Source organism: Ruditapes philippinarum, unplaced genomic scaffold (genome assembly GCF_026571515.1).
Source record: "Ruditapes philippinarum isolate M1 unplaced genomic scaffold, ASM2657151v2 ctg454_1_1_1_1, whole genome shotgun sequence".
Lineage (NCBI taxonomy): Eukaryota > Metazoa > Mollusca > Bivalvia > Venerida > Veneridae > Ruditapes > Ruditapes philippinarum.
The window spans coordinates 159,750-183,945 of NW_026866640.1; the positions used below are offsets into that span (position 1 = coordinate 159,750).

Consider the following 24,196-nt stretch of genomic DNA (forward strand, 5'->3'; position numbering starts at 1 on the left):
AGATCTTTATAATTTATAATTATATGAAGCGTGTTTCCCTAACTGAGAATACAATGAATGGTCGTTCTGGCAGAGGAACAAATGCATGAACACATTAACTTCAACTCTGATTAAAAGTGGTTTGCCATAAAAAAATTATGCATCATTAAATTATTTATAAAGTTATAGCAGATGTTAAGTTTCTTATCTTATTTTAACAGGTGAAAGGTTCAAATATTCATTTATGCTTTTGGCAGAAGCATTTACCTTTTAAACAGGAGAAAATTTATTACACAAATTGTTTATTCGTGTAATGCCTGTTCTAAAAAGTTCTCTCTTTTTTTCTCTCAAGAGAGATAGTTCAAGGATTAAGGATTACTTAAGTTCAGTGTTGAAACTATAGGCCTAAAATAGTTTGTCTAAAATAAGTTTTATATCTATATTTGGTTTTATATATATGTTTAATTTGTTTTTTACCAAGTTACTATACTTTCTCATTTATCAATTGACAAAACAATCACCAGACACTTTTTCATGAACAAATGGTTTCTGACAAAACATATGAAAATATCTTTAACCCTAATCCCGCTGATGGTTACAAATTCTTTACATGCGATCGTCTGATCATGGTGTGCACTGTTTGCTATTCAGTCAGTACTTAATTTTGAACTTATCCCAACAAATGATAGCATGTTCAGATTGAAAGATGGACGATTCCATTTGAAATAATAAGCGTGGTAAGGATTAATGAATGATATAAACAATTTCAAATTTATCTGTAGTCTCATCTTTTATTTCTTGGAACAAATCACGATACATTCTGCTAATATCTGTTTTATGCATTCAGAAAGACATATGGCTCAATATTATTTCAACGTTTTATTCACTTCAGCTTAGTTTTCAAATACATGTATAATAAAACTGAAATGTATGTCTTATTAGATAATCTTGTTTATTATCCATGTTTTGTTTAAACATATCACTGTTTAATTGATTTTTAAGTGGGAGTGGGTACGGAAGAAAATTTGTTGATGTCCGGTTTTAAATTTAAACGCATATTTTATATCAATAGATGTTTGATTTCATAAATGCACGTGGTAATACAAAAATATAAGAAAGTAATCTAGATAGTAGGATAGTTATTGTAGTAGAACTCAGAGAGCGAGATGTGACCATTGTCATTGAGAGGAATGATAGGTCAGTTGTGCTGAGCAAGGTGTCTGTAATAGTTTTATCCATATTTGTTCTTTAGCTGTAACATTGACACTGCAATGGTAATATAGCAATTTTTCAGCTTTATAGTTAAAGGAAGACCCGCTAGAGTATAATATTCCTTGTACTTCCGATGTTTCGTAGCTTCCTCAAAGTCTTAATTTTTCCAAATGACTTAATCAGGAACTTTTCTTAGATGCAATTAAAGCAATTTTTCAGAAATCAATGTGACAGGCAAGGAATAAATGATGGTATCTCCTATACTGGAGATATACGCCTGCAGAAGCTAGTCAAGTAAAAAATCACCTGATTTATTAATTCTTTAAATAGAAGATACGAGGTTCTATATAAATGTTGCAAAATAAACAGCTTACAACGTGTCTATGCAGTACAAACTTATCTGACGCTTCATCTACCTTATACGTTTACTAGACAACATAATCCTAATCATGCTAAAAATATCATTAAGTCTGAGTATGTAGGAGCAGTTTTTCAATGACATATTGCCACACCCCTTTATTTATTTATTTATTTATTTATTTCGGAATATGGTAACTATGTTGATAAAAAAACATTATTGTAAGGTAGTAATTTAGCTATAAAAATCAGGTATTTCCTTTATACTTTGTGAAAGAATATGTGTGTATATATGGTAAAGAAATTAATATAGTTTACAACCGTAAAATAAGGAGAGGTTGTTTATTTTTTTAGTTATACAAATCAATACCAAGTCATAATTTTGACACAACCACTGTTGTTATAGAACATGAATATTTGGGTCTTCATACAGTTCAGCACAATACAAAATGTAATCCCTGAACTATTTTGTTTATGATTAAATTTTTCAGCCGTTTTCTATGGGATAGGCAGAGTAGTTTGAATTTTAACTTTACTCAAATATGAATACTTGCCAAGATCTTTGACTTGACAAAGTTATGATTAAGAACAAACTCAGATGACATTTCATTTCATTTCTTTTTCTGTATATGTACATTAAGTGAGTAGTCATTAAAATATGTGATAGAGTTTTTAAGAATGTGAAAATGTATAAATGTATAGTTTTTTAATAGTTTCTAGCAAATCAAACATTTGATTGGTTTCATATATGTATGCCATTTGTTTTATCCTGTATTTTATATTGATTGATATGTACATATATGTTATTGAGACTTAAATAAATAAAAAAAATACTGTCGAAAACTTATTCTACTTATTCAACCATTGTATACAATGATCAGCAAGTGTAACTACATGTAAGCCGTCTGATCATGCTGTGAACTTCTCGTTATACAATCAGTACTTATATTGAACATTTCTCTAACAGTGGTTAATGAACTTGTCTCGATTGAAAGATGGGCACGTTCATTTAAGGTATTAAGCGTTTAAGTATTAAAATGTGCTTTAAGAGACTGAGGTTACTGCTACAAAAAACATGAAGATATAAAAAAGAATATTAAGAAATCGTTAGCATACACAACAAGTAATTTGAATTGTATTTCATCAAAGATGTAGTCTTATTTAAATGACATTTTACAGCTAATTAATTATGTTTAAACATACCATTAAATGTATTCTTAAAACTAATTGTAATACAATTTTAAAAAGAAAGAATGTGTTACTAACCTTTTTAATTAGAGTGAAATTATTGCAGCTCTGCTCAATTATGTAGAAACCTCTACGATATAATGATATTTTATTTTAGCAAGTTCATTCTGTTTCAGTCAATTTGTCAAACTTTACATTATAAATGCGTATTCTCTTTTTATTGTTTTATTGAATCATTTAAAGTGGTTTGGTATACAATGGACCCATTTTCCATAAGTATTTCAAATATTGCTTAAAACAATAGAAATATCTCATCCCAAGATAATATATTGGGTTAGAAAGAAAGGTTGATTCCAATCTGCCCAAAGTGTGATGTCTCGGAAGCATTAATCACAACAAAATTACATGAAAATTGCAGACTCGGTTTGAAAGGGTCTGTACATGAAGGATAATGAAAAAGTGCAACACCACGCACGCCCCCTAGTTCGTAATAATTTAGTATGATGAATAATAATAATTTGTTCTAATACATTTTATTATCTGCTGTATAAATATAATTATGTAATGTCGGATCTTTTATCTCACAGTTTCTGACAACATCCAATTATAAAACTTTTGTGTTTTGTTGTTATTTATGATACTTAATACTATAAATATAATAAGTCATGGTATATCAGACCTACCATAATAGACCAATTCACTTTAACTCCGATGTAATATTATAAGAATCTTACACTCGCTGCCGGTACAGACCGGAATATCTAGCTCGAGGGTTACTGTTTACGGCGGTAACGAGGCACTGTCGAGTTTCCGCTAAACAGTTACACGAAAGCTAGATATTCAAGCCAGTTATTTCTTTTTCTTGCATATAACATATCAATTATTTTCAAAATAGGAAATTACAAAAACTGATATTCTCATTACGTACTTTTTTCTTATAGTAGCGTATGAACTTACAACTTCATTCATAACTGTAAAATGACGCAATTCATACATAAAAGGCTCCTAGCAATGACGTCATTTTAAACACGCGACTTGTCTTACATGGGGGTGTAAGACAGGTTTTTCTAGCACCGGTGTAAACGATAGATAATTCTGTCTGACATAAAAGAAAACAGTAACTGTTGATCTTTAGTTTTGTTGATGATACAAAACTTTTGAAAATTTGTAATCACGAGGCTAGGAATAACAAAAGTTTCAAAATTGCATTCAAAATATTACCTTCTTCAAAAACCAAAACTGTATACCTTCAGCAAAATCAGTTAATATATATGATTATATATAAATGAGAACTTGCCTTTTCTATTTCTTATCGGTAGATGTAAAGGGGAAAAACTGACCTAATGAGCATTAAAAACATCTGTGTTATATACTTTCTTATTTCCTTTCCTACAATTTGTGATCACTTTACATCCACTAAAGCCGCCATTGATTGCATTGTATTATATATCTTATATTTTCAAATATTTAAGGGTTTTTATCATTTTAAATATGGTTGCTCAGTTCATTCCTATTAAAAACTTGGCATTTTCATATTTTCGTTGATACTGCTACCTTTAGAAATAATGCATTATTTGTTCGTTTTATTTTTGTGAAAAATATTTTACGTTATTATAAGTGTGTGTTGTTTAATATGAAATATAAAGGATATAGGTTAAGATACCCCTAGTAATTAAAATTTATAGCGTCATTTTACCTTAAACAAACTAAAGTTCACCCTTAAGTTTATATGTACGAAAAAAAAAACATACGATACGGTCTGCTCATAAGCCATTTCTGGCTTTTATGATCAGAGTTCTTTATTTTATTTAGTGCTCGGACGATAAGAAAAATTCTGTACTGGTGATATACCCCTGTCGCGGGCACATGCGCTGATAAACAACAGATTAAGCTGAATTATGACTGCGATTATCTACATGTGAAAAAAGTACTGGTAGGTAAAGTCACGCCGCCACACCAAACAATTTGAAAATTCCTGGCAAAATATTAGAAGCTTGAATAATTTGTTCAAAATCAACAATCGACGACTTTCCAGCGTCTGACTGATTCACACGGGGATCTACAGAATCCTCAAGAACGTCAGCACCCCTGTTCTCACCATGGCCATTGCTTGTAAGACCTTGGTAAACGACTGACGTGTCAGAACTCTTGGTCGGCTTGTGGGTTCTGCTCCTTTGCGACCTCGTGGCATTTTACGTTCTTTCTCGAAAACGTTTTAGCATGTAACATATTCGGCTTTAAAAACAAGTGAGAGGAATGCGGTGGTGGTGTTGATAGTTTTCACTCCGGATCAAGGCAGTAGGCCTCATTGAATTTACAAGAGCACAGTTCAGCCACCACATGAGAGGAATGCACGAGGTTTCCGAGTCTTATAAAGCGGCGGGAATTATAGCGATCAGTCAAGTAGCACACTAATATGTTTTACAAGTTTACCAATACCTGCTAGCACACGATTCCAATAAAAATAAACCCAAAATATTTTAATGCTGAAATAGTTTTATTTATTTATTTATATAAAAATAAACTTTGCTCGTCTTTGGGTAAATACTTTTATTGCAGGCACTAATTGAAATCTAGGATTATTGCATATACGTAATTGGAATTCTGCATTCCCTATTACTTATTAACTCAAAAAATATGTATTTTTGTGAAAAGGACTGCCAGTGTTTTATGAGACTATGTATATACCTACATTGTTTACTTTTAGTGTTTAGAGTTTAATACGTATCGTACCTTCTCCGTGCGTTCTCAAATGATGTATATTTTACACCTAAAATGAGATTTAATAGCAATTATCAGAATTTTCAAATATCATATTTTGAGCATAATATATCTTTATGTTAATTCTTTAATCATCATTGTTTGGCTTCATTAACTTTTTTCAAGTTTTATACTGAAAATATAAAATCATATTTGATCTGAGGTTATTATGATGACAATTGATATACAATTAATAAAAGTTAAGGTGGAATTTCGACTTGAAATACATCTGAAAATCATATAATGAATATAATACTAACGAGATTTAATGTGAATTGTCAGTTTTAATTACATCTAAATCAGATATAATGAGCATGTAATTTACAAAAAGAATGTTATATTGAAAATGATTATTATATATGTAGCATGAAAATTTACAGTATGCATTTTCCATAAATATACTATCTTTATGTGATAATTGAATTTGTTTTTCTTTTTAAATTAAAAAATCTTGTATTGCTCTTGTTTTATACAAGTTTAACAGTTTTATTTCTCTTTTTATACACATTTATGCCCGCAGTTCATCATAATATCGGTACAAAACTAGCTACAGGTAATGCTGAAGGAGAAATGCGACTTCATAGCTTAAGCAAGTAATTTAAATTCATCTATATTTATTGCCAGCTTTCCTTATTTTTTTTATCTTTTCGGTACAAATATCTTCAGAATTTTTAATTTACAAATTCTGTACACAATTTAAGAATATTTCACAAATATCTGGAAAAAAGAGATCCCTCAGAAACATTAAAAACAGCTGAAATTATATAAAAATTGCAGACTCAGTTTGATTGAGTTTGTATATGATGGATAAAGAAAAAGTGCAACATCCTTCACACCCTTAAAAATTCTGGACTTAATGATCCCGAAAGACCAGAAAAAAATATAACAAGTACAAGCTATTGTGTAATACGGAATTTGATAATCTTTTATAATGTTTTTGTTTACTTATACACGACTATTTTGTAGCACTCTCTTGTTTGTTTATTTACTATATCTCACATAATCATAATAATAATAATAATTATAAACGAATCCAAATATTATCTGTATAACTGCTTGGCTGTATCTCTGATATCATATTTTTATCTGAAATTCAACGTTAAACAAGGCTTACAATGCGTGCATTAATTCAGGAGTTTGGTAGCATATCGGTTTCATCTTACACGTTACAATCAAGTAAAATAAAATGTAATAAAATTCGCATTTCTCAAGAATATTAAAAGGCCATGGAAAAATCTGTCGAGATAATAAGAAGCTTAAAAGTGTTAAATACGTGACAATTTATTCCTGGTAACCTTTATTTTTTATCTCTTTCTCTAATATTATTTCATGATTTATGGGGTTTTTAAACTATGTACACAACACAGGTATATTTCATCACTGCCCCCATAATAATTAACAGTTTAAAGTTTGGCAGCCAACAATCTAGAGCATGGACATCTGCGCAGAAGTACCTGACAGCCTGACTCTATATTGTTGGCAAAAGGTAATCACTTCCGTTTCCAACCAGGGTTTAAGTCAATCTTGTAAATATTTTGCTAATTTTGTTACAAAATCATTCATTTATTCTTCATAAATAATTGTAAGTGAGGGAAATGTTGATGCTCAATTTGTTTAAGATATGACTTTACATAAAAACATCATTGTTAAGTAAATTATGAAAAGCTATCAATCTAGTTTCAATAGTTAAGTACGCTGAAAATATATATTCTCTACACTAAAATATTTTCCACGCGAAAATGTAATCAAAAATGAAAAACACATAAAACTACAATAGCAATTTTAAGTTTAATAGCTTCTATTTTTAAGATTTCTAAAAATTACAAAAGCAATTAAACATGCTAAATGCTATTTACTCCCACAATGTTTCACTTACAAATCAGTTAGAGTTATGCATAATGTGTTCCAACAAACTATAAGACGCTTTACTTTTTATAATTATGTTTTCAAATTATGTACTATTTATTGTTCAACATTTACTGTAGCAGAGGGTAGTAATTTGACTAATTGACTAATTGATTGATTGATTGATTGATTGATTGATTAGTTGATAACATAAAAAATCATTTTAGTGTAAAGGAAAAATTCATATACACATGTATCAATGTATGTGTACAGTGTTTTTTTTTATTTTTTAGGTGTATTAGCTGTGACTGCTGAAAAATATCTTTGTACACTTAATAAAATAATAAACTTTTTCATTTTCTTTAGCCGCGACACACACATATACACACACGTATGCACGGCACGGCACGCATGCACATACACGAACGCACGCAAAAACACGCACACAAACACGATAATATTTTAGTAATTTTTAATTTGACATTTTGAATGAAAAACATTTGAATCTTTGAATCATTATTATGTTCATAAACGTTTAACAGATGCAACCTCTCTTGTCTTTTTTTCAACAGGTGAAAGGAACAATTTTCAATTCTGCTTGGCGTGTTAAACAAGAGTGAATATATTGCTTAAATTGTTTATTCATTTTATTTTTAGAACTTTCCATGTTACCTGTTCATAATGTGGATACAATTTCATTTATCTTGTTTAAGGACAAATTATTGTGATGACGATGAAAAGAAAAAGAATATTACCTTTAACCATTTCCTTGCCAACAGGACGGTATACCCTACCCACTTATTATACCACTTATTTGCAACCCGTCTTTGATATATGATTCATTACTTTTTTATCGTATTTAACATAGTTTAGTTTGAGGGTTTAAATATCACGTTGTTTCTACTTAGTTCATTGCTTGATATGTTTTATCTACAAAATTAGCGTTCATCTGTAATAGTACTTAAATTCCTGTAATTGTTAGAAAAACACCGGACAGTTATATAATTAAAGTCCGTGTAACTGAAGAATTTATACTTAGAAAGACAGTACATTAAAAAGAATATTTTCAAGGTTTGATTTATTATCCTGAATGTCGCTAAACGTTTACCAGAAAGTCCACTAGCGCCTGGTTAAGTTCGACATTTATCATGAACTGGTAAAATTTTGAATTTTGATATTGATTTTTATATGAAATATAAAGAATGATATTATGTACTTTTCTATAAGTTCAATTTTATACTAATCTTATCACTGAAAATAAAGTATTACTTTAAAATGACTTTATGACTTTATGTGTATGTTATCAGAAATTTTCAATACATAGTTTAACTCAGCACTGTCAACAGACATTTGATAAGCAAAAGCAGCGTGCTTTTTGACTTTTTCAATGAAGCCAATTCTATCTAAGTGTCTTTCATAATTTGTTCTCAACTAACGGTACCAGAAAGCGATTAATGTGTAGAAACTGACAATGATACAGGTAAAAACAAGTAAGTGTTGGTTCATAATTAGTATTAGTAATTAATAAGTATCCACGAGGTAACCTCCAGCTGGGGACTGAAATAGGAATAAACTTTTGTAACAAATTGGCAGTAATCCTAAAGGAAACCAACACATAAACAAAGCATGGAGTTTGCAGCCAACTATATCTGTCCGAGATGCAATGCATACAAACTACTAAACCCATGCTCTTAAAACACTAAATTAGTTTTAATAAAATAGTTACTTACTTTTTATGTAACAGACAGATGAACGTGTGAAATAGAAAAACAGATTAGCGAAATATAGATTAATAGACAATAGTACGTATAATTGTTTGGGATAACATTCAGGTTTGACATGTGTATTGAATAAGTATTAAACAAAACCCCATCCCCTTTAATTGTTTGTTTGTTTGTTTGGGTTTTACGTCACACTGACACAGTATAGATCATTTGGCGACGTTATCCCCTTTAATGATTTAAATGTAAATACATTACATTAATATTCAAGATGAATATAAATTTGGTGATTCATTTTGAATATAATTGTTTTTATCAGTAGCAAATTATTTCACACTTCGCTGATAACAAATTATCTGTTGCGTGTTCCCCCGAATGTCCATTTAGAATTTCGTAGGAAAATTAATTTTGCTGATATTATACGATAACAATTAAAGATCCTGTAACACATTTTTAACTGTAACACATTTTTTTCATGGTTTTATTTCGTAAATATGATGCTGAAATTAAGATTTGTCAGTTTTTTAAGTTCCAATAAGCATAATTTAAAAAGATATTACCGAATTTAAACTTTCATGTAAATAAAGGGAGGTAATTAAAAATTTATTTTCTATAAATTCTAAGTCAATTTTTCCAATAAACAATGAATGCTAGACAGTGTAATGTATTGATTAAATATAATGTGCACAAATATTTGCAATACACATTTAACATATTCTTCGTTGTTTGATAATTGTTTTATTTGCATAATTATATACATATTTAATTTTTTGCCAATGTGGTATACACACAGTAACAATATCAATCACAAAACATACAGGATCTTTAATAGTAAGAAGAAATGTTAAAAAATAATCTGCTTGTTGCTATCTTAAAATCTAAAAAAAAATTAAAAATCAGAGAAAAATGAGTTTTAAAAAGTGTCTTTCATTTTACTGTTGAACATTTGCTTTGAAAGCTAAAATAAATAGTACTGCTTACATATTTATTAATGAAAATTTAGAATATATAAGTCAGCATATGCTAGTAGACACAAGACCACATCCATGTTTGTTCATGAACAGACTCAATAAATGGCTCAATGTTTCGAGTTGTTGCTTGAGGGACCCCAAAATGAATTGAAATTTTCAAATCTCTCTTTACTTCGACATTAGCTTTATTATTGAAATTGTGTTGTTTTCTGTTTTCAATTAACACTGGAAAATTAAAATTTTATTGTAAGGAAATTGACGTACAAAAATAAGTTTGGAAACCATAATGATTACCCCGAGCATTATTACATCTCTTTATATAAAATACAGTATATAGAAGAGCGCATCAATTTATCATTAAAAATTGCTACCACAACATAAATCGGAAAGCAGGAAAACTATAACATATTTCATATGCTCATTATTTCCTCTGATCTACTTTCAAAGGACTTATGTGTTCTACTAAGCTATTAAAATATTTCAACAATACAACTAATTAATTCATTACATTTTTGTTAGAACAACAAGAACAAAAAGTAGTTCATTAATTGCTGTCATCATTGAATGGATGATTGCATTAAATGTTAAATGTCGTTGACTTAAAACCACTTGCTCGACAGGGACTTTGGATCCTTTTATGTGCGAAGCTATCCAGCTAACTTACGGAACGTCGGTGGTTCTACTCAGGTGCCCGTTCGTGCCTGAAATAATGCACGAAAGGCCACACCTGAGATCTTCCTCCACCAGTAAAGCTGGAACGTCGCCATATGACCTATACTGTGTCAGTGTGACGCAAAACCCAATCAAACAAACAATATTTATATATTCCTTATACATGGCTGCTGTCAATTTAAAAAATAATTTTATTTTAAATGAAGAAAGTTTGCTGTATATAAAGATTTTTGACAGGTTATATGACCGTATATACACATTTGTTTGCAATATAACACTAAAACTCTTTATAAGTTATAAGCATAGGGAGCGTGTTCCCCTAAATGAGAATACAATGAGTGGTCGTTCCTTCGAAGGAACAAATACATGAACAAACTGACTTCGGCTACGATAAAAAAAAATGGCTCGACATTAAAAAGATCGTGCATCACTAAATTATTTATAAAGTTATAGCAGATGTTAGGTTTCTTATCATATTTTAACAGGTGAAAGGTTCAAATATTCATTACTGCTTTTGGCAGAAGCGTTTAACTTTTAAACAGGAGAAAATTTATTACACAAATTGTTTATTCGTGTAATGCCTGTTCTAGAAATTTCATCTTTTTTTTCTTTTAAAAGTGATAGTTCAAGGATTAAGGATTTCTTAAGTTCAGTGTTGAAAGTTTAGGCCTAAAATAGTTTGTCTAAAATATTTTATGCAGAACAGTCCGTCAATTATAGTAGTTAAAACTTTTAAAAACTGTATATCAGACATATACGTTTTCCTAATTCTAGAAAACATTAACATAAATTGACATTATACCAAAGTGTACGAGTATGTGTGGAACAAGAATATCCAGCACGTATTTATATAAATTTATTCAAACATTTTGCTCCATGTTCAGACCATAAAAATAGAATTGGAATAAAGGGTTTATAAAGTTTTAGAACAAAAATATTATAATTTTACAAGATATGCGTTTTAACATTTAATCCAAAAACTGTTCTTGAAGATAATTCTTGTATTTTGTATTGTTATTAACCAATTACTTCATGAGCATTTTGTGAAAAATGGCTGTTTTCATTGAAAAGTCTCCCGTTACAAGTTCAAATTGCTATAAAACTATAAAAACTTCTTCAATACTAATCAAACTTGGCACAAATGTTAACTGGACTATTGCCTTTGTAACAACATGCTCAATCTTAAATTTCCTGTTACCATGGCAACGACGGGACATCTCAAATTTGCAAAAAATCACTATTTTCCGTTGATCTTTTCCATCAAAATTGTTTTCAAAGTGCTGCAACTTCTAAATGGTTTCAGATAGAGTCAAAGACTTTTCAGCGTTGGTTACACGTTACCTTATGATCGATCTGGGGTCATTTTTAGCCTCTCTCAAGTCCAAAATTTTCTTGGCGATGAGGGGGACTACCGCCCTCTCCAACCCCCCAAACAGAAGGGAGCACATCCCCCTTCTGGCAACCCCCTGATTTACCTTTGGGATGGGGGGCGGCGCCGAAAAAGTGCTCACTTTTTTATCAACATTTCTCAAACGAAAACATGTGATGGGGGCCAAAACAGGACAATTTTTCACTATTTGAGGCCTAAAAGGGGGGGGGGGGGGTCGAAAGTGCGTTGTTTCGCGTATATATGAGGTAAAGGGTTAATCAATTTTATTAAAAAATAGGCTTGCTTCTTTGCAAATCAGCATTTTTTTACATTTTCTTTATGAATTATATAATTTATAGCCAAATGTAGTCAATTTTAGTTTCATAAAGTACTGAAACTAATAACATAAAGATCATTTGATCACGATCTTTTCTTTGTGGCCATATTTGAGAGGGGTAATATAAAAATAGTCAAATATCAATATTGTATTTCACCTACTGTTTTATTTGCTTCGAATATCTACCTGTTAAGGCATGTTTTAAAAAGACAATAACTTTCAATAATTTTGTGAAATACATGAAAGAGGTAAAATCTATATAGGAATATGTAGCATTTGAATTTGAAATATTCTTTAGTTTCCTCAAATTTTTTTTGTATAAAGTTCTGATGATGTTTTTACAAAAAAGATACTGTATGATTACCAATTGATAATAACATGATTTTACATATATTCTTACATTGATTTTAGGGACTGATGGTCACCACAGTATGAACACATTTGAGCCGTGCCATGACAAAACCAACATAAGGCGTTTGCGACCAGCATGGATCCAGACCAGCCTGCGCATCCGCGCAGTCTGATCAGGATCCATGCTGTTCGCTTACAAACACTAGAACAAGTAGAGAAACTGATAGCGAACAGCATGGGTCCTGATCAGACTGATTCATGCTGGTCGCAAACCCATTATGTTGGTTTTGTCATGGCACGGCTCAATTTTGTAATAGTTATATTTAACAACGTCAATGTCTCATAGTTTAGGTAACAAATTAATTCATAGTTACATTCGTATATCTACAGCAAGGAAATAAAACAACAAAGCATACATTTTCAAGGACTACACGCCCTCCTATATTGCCTGCAGTTCACGAGAAGAAACAGAAACTCGAAACCATACTTGAAAAGCAACATTATATTTCATAACATATAATGACCTTAATTATGATGAAGGAAACGTTTTTTTTCATACACCAAGGTTATGATACACGTGTGATGTTTAAACACTCTTTAAAGAAGGGAGTCTAAATTTGACACCAGTACTTATAACACTTTATATCATAAACATAAACAGGAATTAGGAACTTTACAGTCAAAATGCTAATCAACATTTAATGTGGTTAAATAAACGCTAATTCTGCATGGGAATGTTTTTACTCAATGAACATGGTTATTTACTCAAACAAGAAGAAACGTTTCCATTAATGGCCAAAATAATCATTACTTTATATCTTTAAGCATAAAAGGAGATAATTGCAATGAAATGGTTTAAACAAACGGTACATTAAAAAGATCACTTTAAGGGATAGCAGCGATAAGGTGCTGTGAAATGAAATTAAAACTGATACATTGCCATAGATAAATATTTAAAACTACACTGACACGGTACAGGAATGTAGCGATGAAGGAATGACCCTAGGAACCAGCATGGAACCGGTCCTTTATTTGATAATAGGATTATTTTTTTTATAAAATAATCGGGAGATATATAGAGATGATTTTTACTTTTCATTTTAAACTTTCAAGTCCTGAATTTATACATTCAAGTTATTTTATGTTAAATGTTGAATTTTTCGTAATCCTGTACTATGGGGCGTGGGGGGTAGCTTGTACTTTCCAGTACCGTCCACGGATAGGCTCGAACAAACTGAGTCTGCATTATTTTAAATTTTGCCGACTTTCTACGACTTACTACGACTCACTGTTTCTCTATTTTGAAGCTAATGTATAATGCTCGCTGTTTTTACCAGTCTGTCTTTGAAGATTAGTGGATTTGTGTTAATGCCCAAGTGTATCGATAAAGAGCTCAGACATAAACTCCCACATGTTGGATTCTATTCAGCACACACATTACATATGATTTGTATCCATGAGTGTTGTAATTTGTTCCGACGTGAAGAAATTACCTGACGATTTGCTAAGATTGGTTAAGCACTGAAAAATCTAATTATTTGTTTCTATGCATAACGCTAGGATTATTCAATCATAAACATGGATTTATTCTGTCCAAATATTTGCTACCAGTGTGGAAAAAAAACTAAAGTAACGTGTTTTTGATTTTAATGAATCAGGTAAAACAAAACAAAAATATAAAAAATTGAACATTTTACATTCAAAAGGGTAAATTTACACAATCGGCATATCAACTAATGACATGTTGAGGTAGACTAAAGAACTAGATTCAGTAAAATAGAGAGAAATAAGAATCCCTAAAGAAAGCCCAACACGGCAAAATTGAAAATGTTGCAGGCTCGGTTTGATTGAGCCTGTTCATGGACGGTACTGTCAAGTGCAAACTACCGTCCACGCCCCCTAGCACCGGCTTAAGCAGAATTCAACATTTAACAAGAACTGGTAAAATTTAGAATTTTGAAATATCCGCATATGTGTTCATATGGCGGTTATCATGGAACCTTCAATGTGACACGTTAGTGCCATTCCATGAAAAGCGGCATATGGTCCCCAAGTAAAAAAATGCATGTGCCCTTAACGAGAAAACAATGGGCGGAACTAAATAAAATGGAATTTTGAAAGGGGATCTGAGGTAATGAAGCCTGCATATCACATGAACTATTACAGTATTTATATGAATATTAAATTATAATATGTTAGACTGAAAGTGTAGGTCGACAATATCCATTCCATCAAACGCTGACACACAATATCAATCCACCGCTCATCCTAACGGAACATCGCACAGGAGCGGGTAAAATGCGAGGGTTGGGGCGTTGGACGTCAAAAGGATTTCTATCGGTGCAATTGTTCAAAAATACTAGAATAACAATCGCTGAATAATTGGCACATTGACTAATGAAAAAACACATACTAAACTTTCGTTAGAAATGTCTGTAGTGTACTATGTTATCAATATTTATTTTGTAAAGATAAAGCTATTCTTTTTCTTTACAACAAGACGGCTAAGTAGGTAAAGCGCACACTTACCCTGACAAAGAATCAAAAAGTCTCATTAACTGTAGAATAAAGGCCTGCAAGCAAGATTTTGTATCCGCTACTTGTATATATACATCTATATATATATATAAATTTAAAAAACCTTTTTCATTCCCTATTTGAAATCATATGACAAAAAATATATAATTATCTCACTAAGCGTAGTAATGAAAAGAACAATTTCTGCTTTAAAGTACATATATCCCCCGATAAAAGTGTTCAATAGCTAGAGTAAACTAGCAAAAGAAACCGCAAAAACAAAAGTGTTAATTCATGTGAACTGTTATACACAGTTTCATAGATGATTCTTCTGTATTCTTTATGTTCTATACTGTACATTTAAAAAAATAACATCTTTCGGCATTTTTTTCTTTCAATATTTTGAAAATGTACCTTAATTAGGGAAAACATATTAAGTAGCTATCTCAGTCTTTCTGGTATTGCTTGTATTATACATAATATTTAATTGTATAAATAATCACTATATATGAACAATAGATTTTAATAAATAAAGTAATTATGAGCCAGTTTTTCTTTCTATTCCTTTATATCCAAAATAGCAGTACTATGTTTATAAAACGTGATAGATATATGTTATTTGTTTGAAGGTAATATGTAATATTGTTCACTTAGAAGATTTTTAAATAGTTTCAAAAGTGTTTAACTCCATTAAAAAGTATAAAAAGCATGTTTCGAAGTTTTTTTTTGGCTTGGGCTTTAAATCACATGGCGATTTTTCAGCTTTACTGAGTGACGAACACGGAGCACAGGCCCCGACAGCATCTTATCACTTAGAACCACCGGGAAGGCGCCCAAGAGGGTATATGTCAGAAAAGGGCAACAAACGGGAAACACGAACAAGAAAGCCTAAACTGCAAGGCGGAAAACTGCTACAAAAGCAGCAAGGCTAACCAGTACAAATAAACGAATAAGAAATTATCAACTTATCTACATTGAATCAGCAGACAAATTGTATACGCTTTGCTCACAAGTGTTCTTGTATTTTAGGAAAGCACTTGTGTTATTCGATACCTACATATAAACATTCTGAATCATAAATCTAATTTTGTTTAGCAGTTAAATGATTCTGTCAAGCAGTTTGAAGTATTTAATTCTTTTATCTAGAATAACAGAAAGGTCTAGACGATTATTCTTAAATATATGAATCTAAATCAATGATGTTAAATGTAAATATATAGAATCAATTTCATCAGGCTTAAGAACTCAATTTCTCTTTTACTGACTGGTATTTTAGCCTTGCTGCATTTTCCGATGAATATACAAATTATATAAATTTAGCTAGTATAACAAGTGTTACACGCGTAAAAAAGTGAAATAAAATTAAATTAAATGATAAAATGAAAAAAAAAGGAATTTCTAAAGAACTCAGAAACACTGCAATATTGAAGAATAATGATGCTTAATTTGATCGAGTATGTTTACGGCTGTAGTGGTAAGTGAAAAATACCGTTCATACCAATTCCACCCCATACTGCCACCCAGGTCCGACTTAAGCAGATTCAACATTGAAACATGCACATCATGAAAATTTCAATTTGTATGCATATATCTATTATCATGGAACTTTCATTCGTGGAATTCCATGATAAGTACCGTATGGTCCCTAAATAAAATACTGTATGTGCTGAAACGAGAAAACAATGGACAGAGCTAATTAAATGGAATTGTGAAATTTTTTCAAGAGCATAGTCTTTTTTAACCTACTCTTCTTATGTCTGTTTCTGCTATACACAATTTTCATTCTATTGCATCTTTCATTAAATAATCTGATAACATACAGGTTGATTTTAATAAAAAAGCTGATAAAACATAACAATAAAACATTGTTATTATATTTATTGTCAGGCTTTATCTGTAATGAATATCTTAATTAAATTTTGTACCTCAAATCTTAAAGTTTAAAAGAAAATTTATTATTTTGCATTTTTCTTTTTAAACAAATGTAGTAATTCGTTAATGCGATAACATCTTTAATATAGTTTCCTGAGAAATGAAAATATTGTTATAAAAGAATATACGTAATGTAACATTGTAATTTTCCAAATACAAATATACAAAGGCAAATAAATCACAATTTCAGTACAATAGCTAAGAAAGATGATTAAGTGCAATCACTTTTGGTAAAGGATTGCTTTGGTGCCCATTTCATCTCTTAATAGTGACCGGAGTTGCACTTAATGGAAAGTCCTAAGTTTAAAATCTAAAAGTTTAATGACCAAAACTGAGAAAGTGTTGCGTTTCAATGAAAATGCCTTACCTTCTGTCTCCTGAGGTAAGAGTTTTTCAATTTTTGAATAGAAATGTTGATGAACATCGACACATTGTGGATTGAAGCGCATATCTTAATATTTCTGAACTTTTCTCTGGAGAATAAACTTTATCAAAGGATAAGTCTCTCACTTAAGATAAAACAGTTGAAACAATCTTAAGGTAGTCCTATAGCTGGTTATAAGTCCTTGGACTTAGGATACACTTACGACTTTTATGAAACGCAGGCTAATATGATTTGCTTCGATGTATTTCAATGATTTTTTTCCTTATTGCAAACGTTTTCGGGATCATTGATTTCTGCACGTTAGTGTTGGAAATTGAACACCGCTTATGACGCTGCTATGGGGCGTGAAAGAGGCTGCACTTTTATATTTTTCCTCTAGAACATACTTAATTAAAGCAATCAAACCAAGTTTTGATTGCCTCCGAGGGATAACCCCTTTCCTATCAAAGTCTGCACGCACAATGTGTCTTTGTAAAGTCACATCAATAATAATCTGTCATTTATACTTTTATTTTTTGTACAAGCCCCCAAAAAGCAATAATGGGAGGTAATAAGTATCGGCCATAAATAGTGTATGCTGAGGTTCTTTCTCTTTACATTTCATTTAATGCTACTCATTGGAAAACTAAAAAATGTATTACTTTTAATATAATTAAACATTTTTTCTAAACACATTTTGATTAAATGGAACCTCCGATTTTACATATATCTGCAAAAGTATTTTGACAATTGAAATTTTATTATGATGAATATTGAATAATACCTTTTAAATCAAGCACAGGTAAATATTTTTATTTAAAATCAATGTTTATTGGAAAAAATACTAAATAAAAAGAAAAAGGAAATTTTTTTTTTAATTGACATGTAAATTAATTTGTTTAGTAAGTGAGATTTGTTTTGGATTTGTACAAGAATTTCAAGATTTTTTCATAAACTGTTAAAAAGTGTCGTCATATTTCATAACGATTTCCAGTAAATTTGTGATGACCTATTTGATGCATAAAACATATTTTCTCTCGATGTTTAGGGTTCTGTCTCAACTTTGCATTTAAGTAAATACTAGTCTTTAGAATTTCTATAAGAATTTGTTACACATTCCTCAACGATGTTCATTTCTAAAGGATGATAATTTCAACCAGTATATGACAATAATTTATTGCCAATAAATATTTTATTAAGAAAGATGTCGGATTAAAAAGAATAAACAAAATCGAATTTGGGCCATTTAAAAATGGTAATTCCCACCCTATAGTTTTACAAGTTTCCAAAAGGAAATAAATGTTTGCTCCGAGATGGATATTTTAATATTTCCAAGATCGATATTTATATATATATATATAGCTTTGCTATTCACTAACTGGTTCACATGGTTCTTTTTGTAATCTGTCTTTAGGCATGGTGCCTGATTAATTAAATAGAATTGAACCATCTTATCACTTAGAGGTTTTTTGTTCACTACATCATCAAGCTATTTAAGTAATTTATCTTAATTTCCATATAAAAGTTGTTTTATTTACTTTATTTTGTCTTATTTGTTTAATAGTAAGAACTAAATGTCACAAGATGTTATGTTGCGAACAAGCGAAGTTCATTGTACTTTTAGTACCTCAGGGATTCTACATATGTTTTGATTTAGTTTCATATTCAGAATAATATACATTTTTACCAAAAGTTTCGACTGGGTGTTTTAATATTTAAGGTTATGTGAAAGGTACATTTTAAGTAATATTGCTTTCATTTTTAGGATAACAAGATAACATTTACAAAGTCATTGATTGTTCACAAATTTGTTGCACATTTCAATAGTATACATTTGTAATCACACTGTTGCTTTTTAATACTTTTTTTGACGGTAGGTTCTGCTTAATTGTATTTTCTGTGACGTGTAATTTGTGATATTAAAAACCCCAAAGAACAGTTGATTACAATATGGACAAATATTTGTCTAGAAATCAATTCCCGAAAACACATACATTTGTGTTGTTGTAAAGTTACAAACTTTACTTTAAGAAATATATCTGGTATCATATGCTTCACAATGTATAGCTTGCAATAAACATTTCACTGTAAAACATTTCTTTCTTGAATGCAATAATCATACAAAATGTTAGTGATAGATATTTTCGAGTAAATATTCACTTTCGAAACATTTTTACTCAGTTCATTCCAAAACATTGATCGGCTACATTTAAGAAATAAACATGTTTACTCCCTTAAAACGCGAGTAAAACAATTATTTCCTTATCAAATTCGTTAAACTGTAAAACAGTGTTAAGACCTAATAAATTCTTTACACTGAATATATAATTTAAAACAAGACACAATTAGGAATATGGCTTAATATTGATAGCATATATCGACAATTCATTTCAAAATCAAGATGTTTGTGCTAATATATCGCCTGACGTCAGTAATACGTCGTCGCTTTCATAAAATAAAGCATTCGTCGAAGTGGAAAATCACTTCTATATGCACTAAAAATGAAGAACATCGAAGAACCAGAAAATGACGAAAGCCACATCTATCTCTCAGAAAGCATCAGAAGAAGGAAAACTGAAACGAAAAAAATATTATTAAAACTTTAACAAATCCAATCTATATATAACAAAACTTACCAGTTATAAGCTGTTCTAATTGAAATAAATAAGGTGGTCGGGAGGGAAATACTAGAATGATATGTTTCGCTACCAATGGAAAGCCTCGAATGGCCTAAAACACGCCGAGTTGTGCTTTTATACTCAGCACGAGAAAAACGAGCATACGAATAAACATAAGCAGACTTTGAAACGGAAATAATTATATTTAAACGCGAGTAATACAATTATTTCCTTATCAAAGTCGTCAAACTGTAAATATCCTTAACAGTGATAAGACCTACACTGAATATATAATTTAAAACAAAACACAAATAGGAATATGGCTTATTATTGATAGCATATTTCGAAAAAACAAAGAAAGAATTAAAATGAATTAATATTTTGAAAATTCGTAAGAAATAAAATTTGAAAATACTTATTTTAAAACAGCTGCGCTTAATAACAGGCAGGCATCTGCGTAAATCCAATAGAATCCAAGTACATCATGTTAACCTGATTTGCAAACCTGAAAATTCTAATTCTACAGCATAGATCTGATTAAATAACAAGTTTCTCTCGATAAGAGCATAAAGCCTATGCATTTAGTCAATTGCAAATCAAAATATCATACTATCCGTTGAATTTGCCTTAAACACACACCACTTACTAAAATGTTTGAAAGCATAATTCTTGTTTGTTAATATTTCTTTTCCTCGTAAACACACTTCCTTAAGCTCTGAGAACAGTCCAAGAGAAGATAACTTTGCTTGCTCTTTAGCCTCTTGCCAAACTTTAGTTTTAAATAATGCTGTAAACGGTAAAATATATTTAAATAATAAAACGATCTTTATCTTCTCAAATATAAAACAATATTCGTAATCAACATAGAAAATCAAATCAAAATGCAATGTATAAAATTCTGGGCTGCGTTTCATGGACAGTCCTAAGTTAATCCTAAATACTAGGACTTACGACCAACTTTAGGAGAAAAAGTTTTTGTACTTAAGACCGTTTCAAGTAACTGTCCTATCTTATGTCGTAAACTTAAAAATGTGTTACTTATCCATTCCACGAACCGTTATTTTGAAAAGGGGTTCAACGCACACCACTCATAGGTGTTTGCCAAAATATTCCTACACTGAATCTATAATCGTTAAAATAATTAAATCTTTGTAAAACTCTATTTCAATTATTGATTATTTAACTATGACTTTATTTACGTGTTTATGTATTATTTGACCTTGTAAACCATGCTATCTCAAATCTAATCGTATCAAATATGATAAACAAGATCAAGCCAATCAAATTTATTCATCTCAGTTACAAACATGAGCTTTATATACAGTTGTAATTTGTAAAGACAACACAACATAGCATGTCATTTACTACCACATCACAAATAATTAGGTTTTTGTTTGAAATGTAGCATTTTGAATGTAACAATTCTGAAACATAATAAATATCTATTGTCAACATTTTTCATATTAAGCTGATATCAAACTATGTGACATGCAAATTGTAAAATTATTTTCAAAATCACCGAAGTCACCGTGAATTATTAAGTAATTATTACAAATCAAATACTTGTCTGCCCACATATTTTGAAATACATGTATTCTTAATTCTTTTTTGTCATGGAATTGAATTATTTTTAACGAAATATTGATCTGAATATCCATAATTACAAGATGTGTGTTTAGTATGTCCCCAATAATTTAATGTGTCACTATCACTGATCACATACAATGTGTCACATTGTAGCTAATATTCGCATTCAAAAGATACAAATGATCTATCTCACATTGAATACTTTTATTGTATCATTTGAACCACGCCCTTGCTCAGAAGAACAACTAACATATAATTTGTGACTCCTTTCACTGTATGTTACAGCCTTTGGATAACAAAGGTTTATCTTCTCCAATCCTAATATCTCACATTTCTTGAAGCTGTTTGACAATCTGACAATTTTGTGACTGGAGTAGAAGCAAACTAACAAAGTACCATCTTCGAGCTCCTGTAAGCCATTAGGACCAACATATCCTTGATCCGCAAAGCTTTGTACAACATTTCCTTGCCAGTCTATCTTCATGCACTTGCCATAACCTTCCAAGAAGCAGTAATCAGATACATACATGAACTTCTCATCTCTGCTGATAACAATCTTTTTAGGCCCATCAAACAATCCAGGAGTACAAAAACTCTGTATGATATTTCCCTCTAAATCTAGAATAACAAGCTTTCCTGGAGTATAATTACAGCCTACTACTAGCTTGTCCTGACAATAAGCTAAACAAACACACTTTTCACCGACATCTATACGACGATCTGAAGACAAACTTGTATCTGTATAAGACATGATCTGGATACATTTTTCTTTAAGTAATGCAACAGCAAGTTTATTTTGGGGAAGTCTTATAACATCGAATGGTGCAGAAGACAGGGTTTCCTCTGACACCTGTGTTCCTGTGGCTATATTAACTGTTTTAATTTTCTTATTGCCATAATCAGCGAGGATCATATGTGTAGCAGAAATCGTAACAGCCCCAAACACATCACTTTGGTTTTCATCAGAGGGGAATTTCACGTTGAGAGATCTTTTATATCTCATACATATTTCAGTATCTGCTAATGGTTTTCCATATGTTAGAATTGTCCCAAAGTTTTTCTTATTTTTCAGTTGATCAAGTAGCTTTTGGTTCCGGTCAAATTGAATGTCGTCATATGCCATAATATCTTTGACAATCTGTATTTCTTCACTTTCAAGTGTCATCAAACGAGGTCCGACATTTTTCATTTCAATGAAAAGCTTATTCTGCTCGTTTGTTTTATTCAGGTCATTTAGAAATGACTGTGAACGCTTCACTTCCTCGGCTAATTTTTCGCAAGCATCCTTGATATTCTCGAGTTTATAGTTTGCTGCGTTAATAATAGCTTCAGTTTCTTTTATCATCATCGATTCCATCTGATCCAGATATGCATTTATTTCTTTCCTGAAGAGACTAATGTCTTCATTAACTTTTCTATTACTTTGTTCCAGTCGTTTTGAAGCAGCTACAGCCTTTATAATGTTATTTTCACATTTCTTGATTAACACTTCCATCTTTTTGTTCAAATTTATCAACTCGCTAGATACGTTTCCGAAACCCTCAGGAATAAAGTCAACTATACATTGTTTGTGTTCAAGAGTCACACAAACTTTGCATGATACTGTTTTGTGATTGTTACAATAGAACTCCAGTAGTTTATCCTTATGGTTGGTACAGTTGTCGGTAATCATGTCTGCATTTACGTCAACGGTCGTTTGATGTAGTGCCATGTCGTATTTATTAATCAGAACATGCTTTCTAGATGATCTTGACCTTCTATGATGTTGAACGCAATTTTTGCAAAGATGTTCCTTGCAGTCTTGACAAAATCCGTGAGCCAGCTTCTTTAATCCATCTGTACCACACGGATTACAGTACAGATTCAGATTCGTCTTTGATGTAGGGCTACCTTTCCAGACACTTCCACTTTTCTGAAGATAATGTATAGATTAATACTCTTCGACAACATGTTTTAGAAATACGGTATTTTAAGCTAGTTACATTGAAAACATTTTTGTTGTAAATCAAGCAACACTGCGATATTACAACAAAATCATCACGATTTGTATATAACAACAATCATTTGCATCAATGCGATTAAAAAACTCATACTAAAATAAATATTGCCCAATTGTTCTTTACAGTTTGTCACGATGCAATTTTGGTTTAGCTGGTGTTTTAGGAAATCAAAGAGCAGGTAACGTAATCTAATTCACACAGTTAATTTGTTGAGAATTTTCAAGCTATACGATAGATAGTAGATTTATTTAATGGAAAAAAGTTAACTTTTAATGTCTACTTATCTGATTAACCAAACATATATTTTGTAATATTTTACTGATAAAGTATAAAGTGTCTCACCTTCAGATGAGTCTACCACAACCTGATGGGACAATACACAGTTTTCAAGGATTCTCGCAAACAAATAACAGTGT

General features: G+C 30.8%; 1 protein-coding gene across 1 annotated transcript; it reads right to left on the minus strand.

Annotated features, from left to right (window-relative positions):
* Nucleotides 1-21,473: 21,473 nt before the first annotated feature.
* Nucleotides 21,474-23,710, minus strand: LOC132733188 (uncharacterized; the record flags this gene model as incomplete). Its single annotated transcript, XM_060719786.1, has 1 exon — nucleotides 21,474-23,710. A coding segment is annotated over one exon (1,746 nt), but the record flags the coding sequence as incomplete, so codon positions are not given.
* Nucleotides 23,711-24,196: the final 486 nt, after the last annotated feature.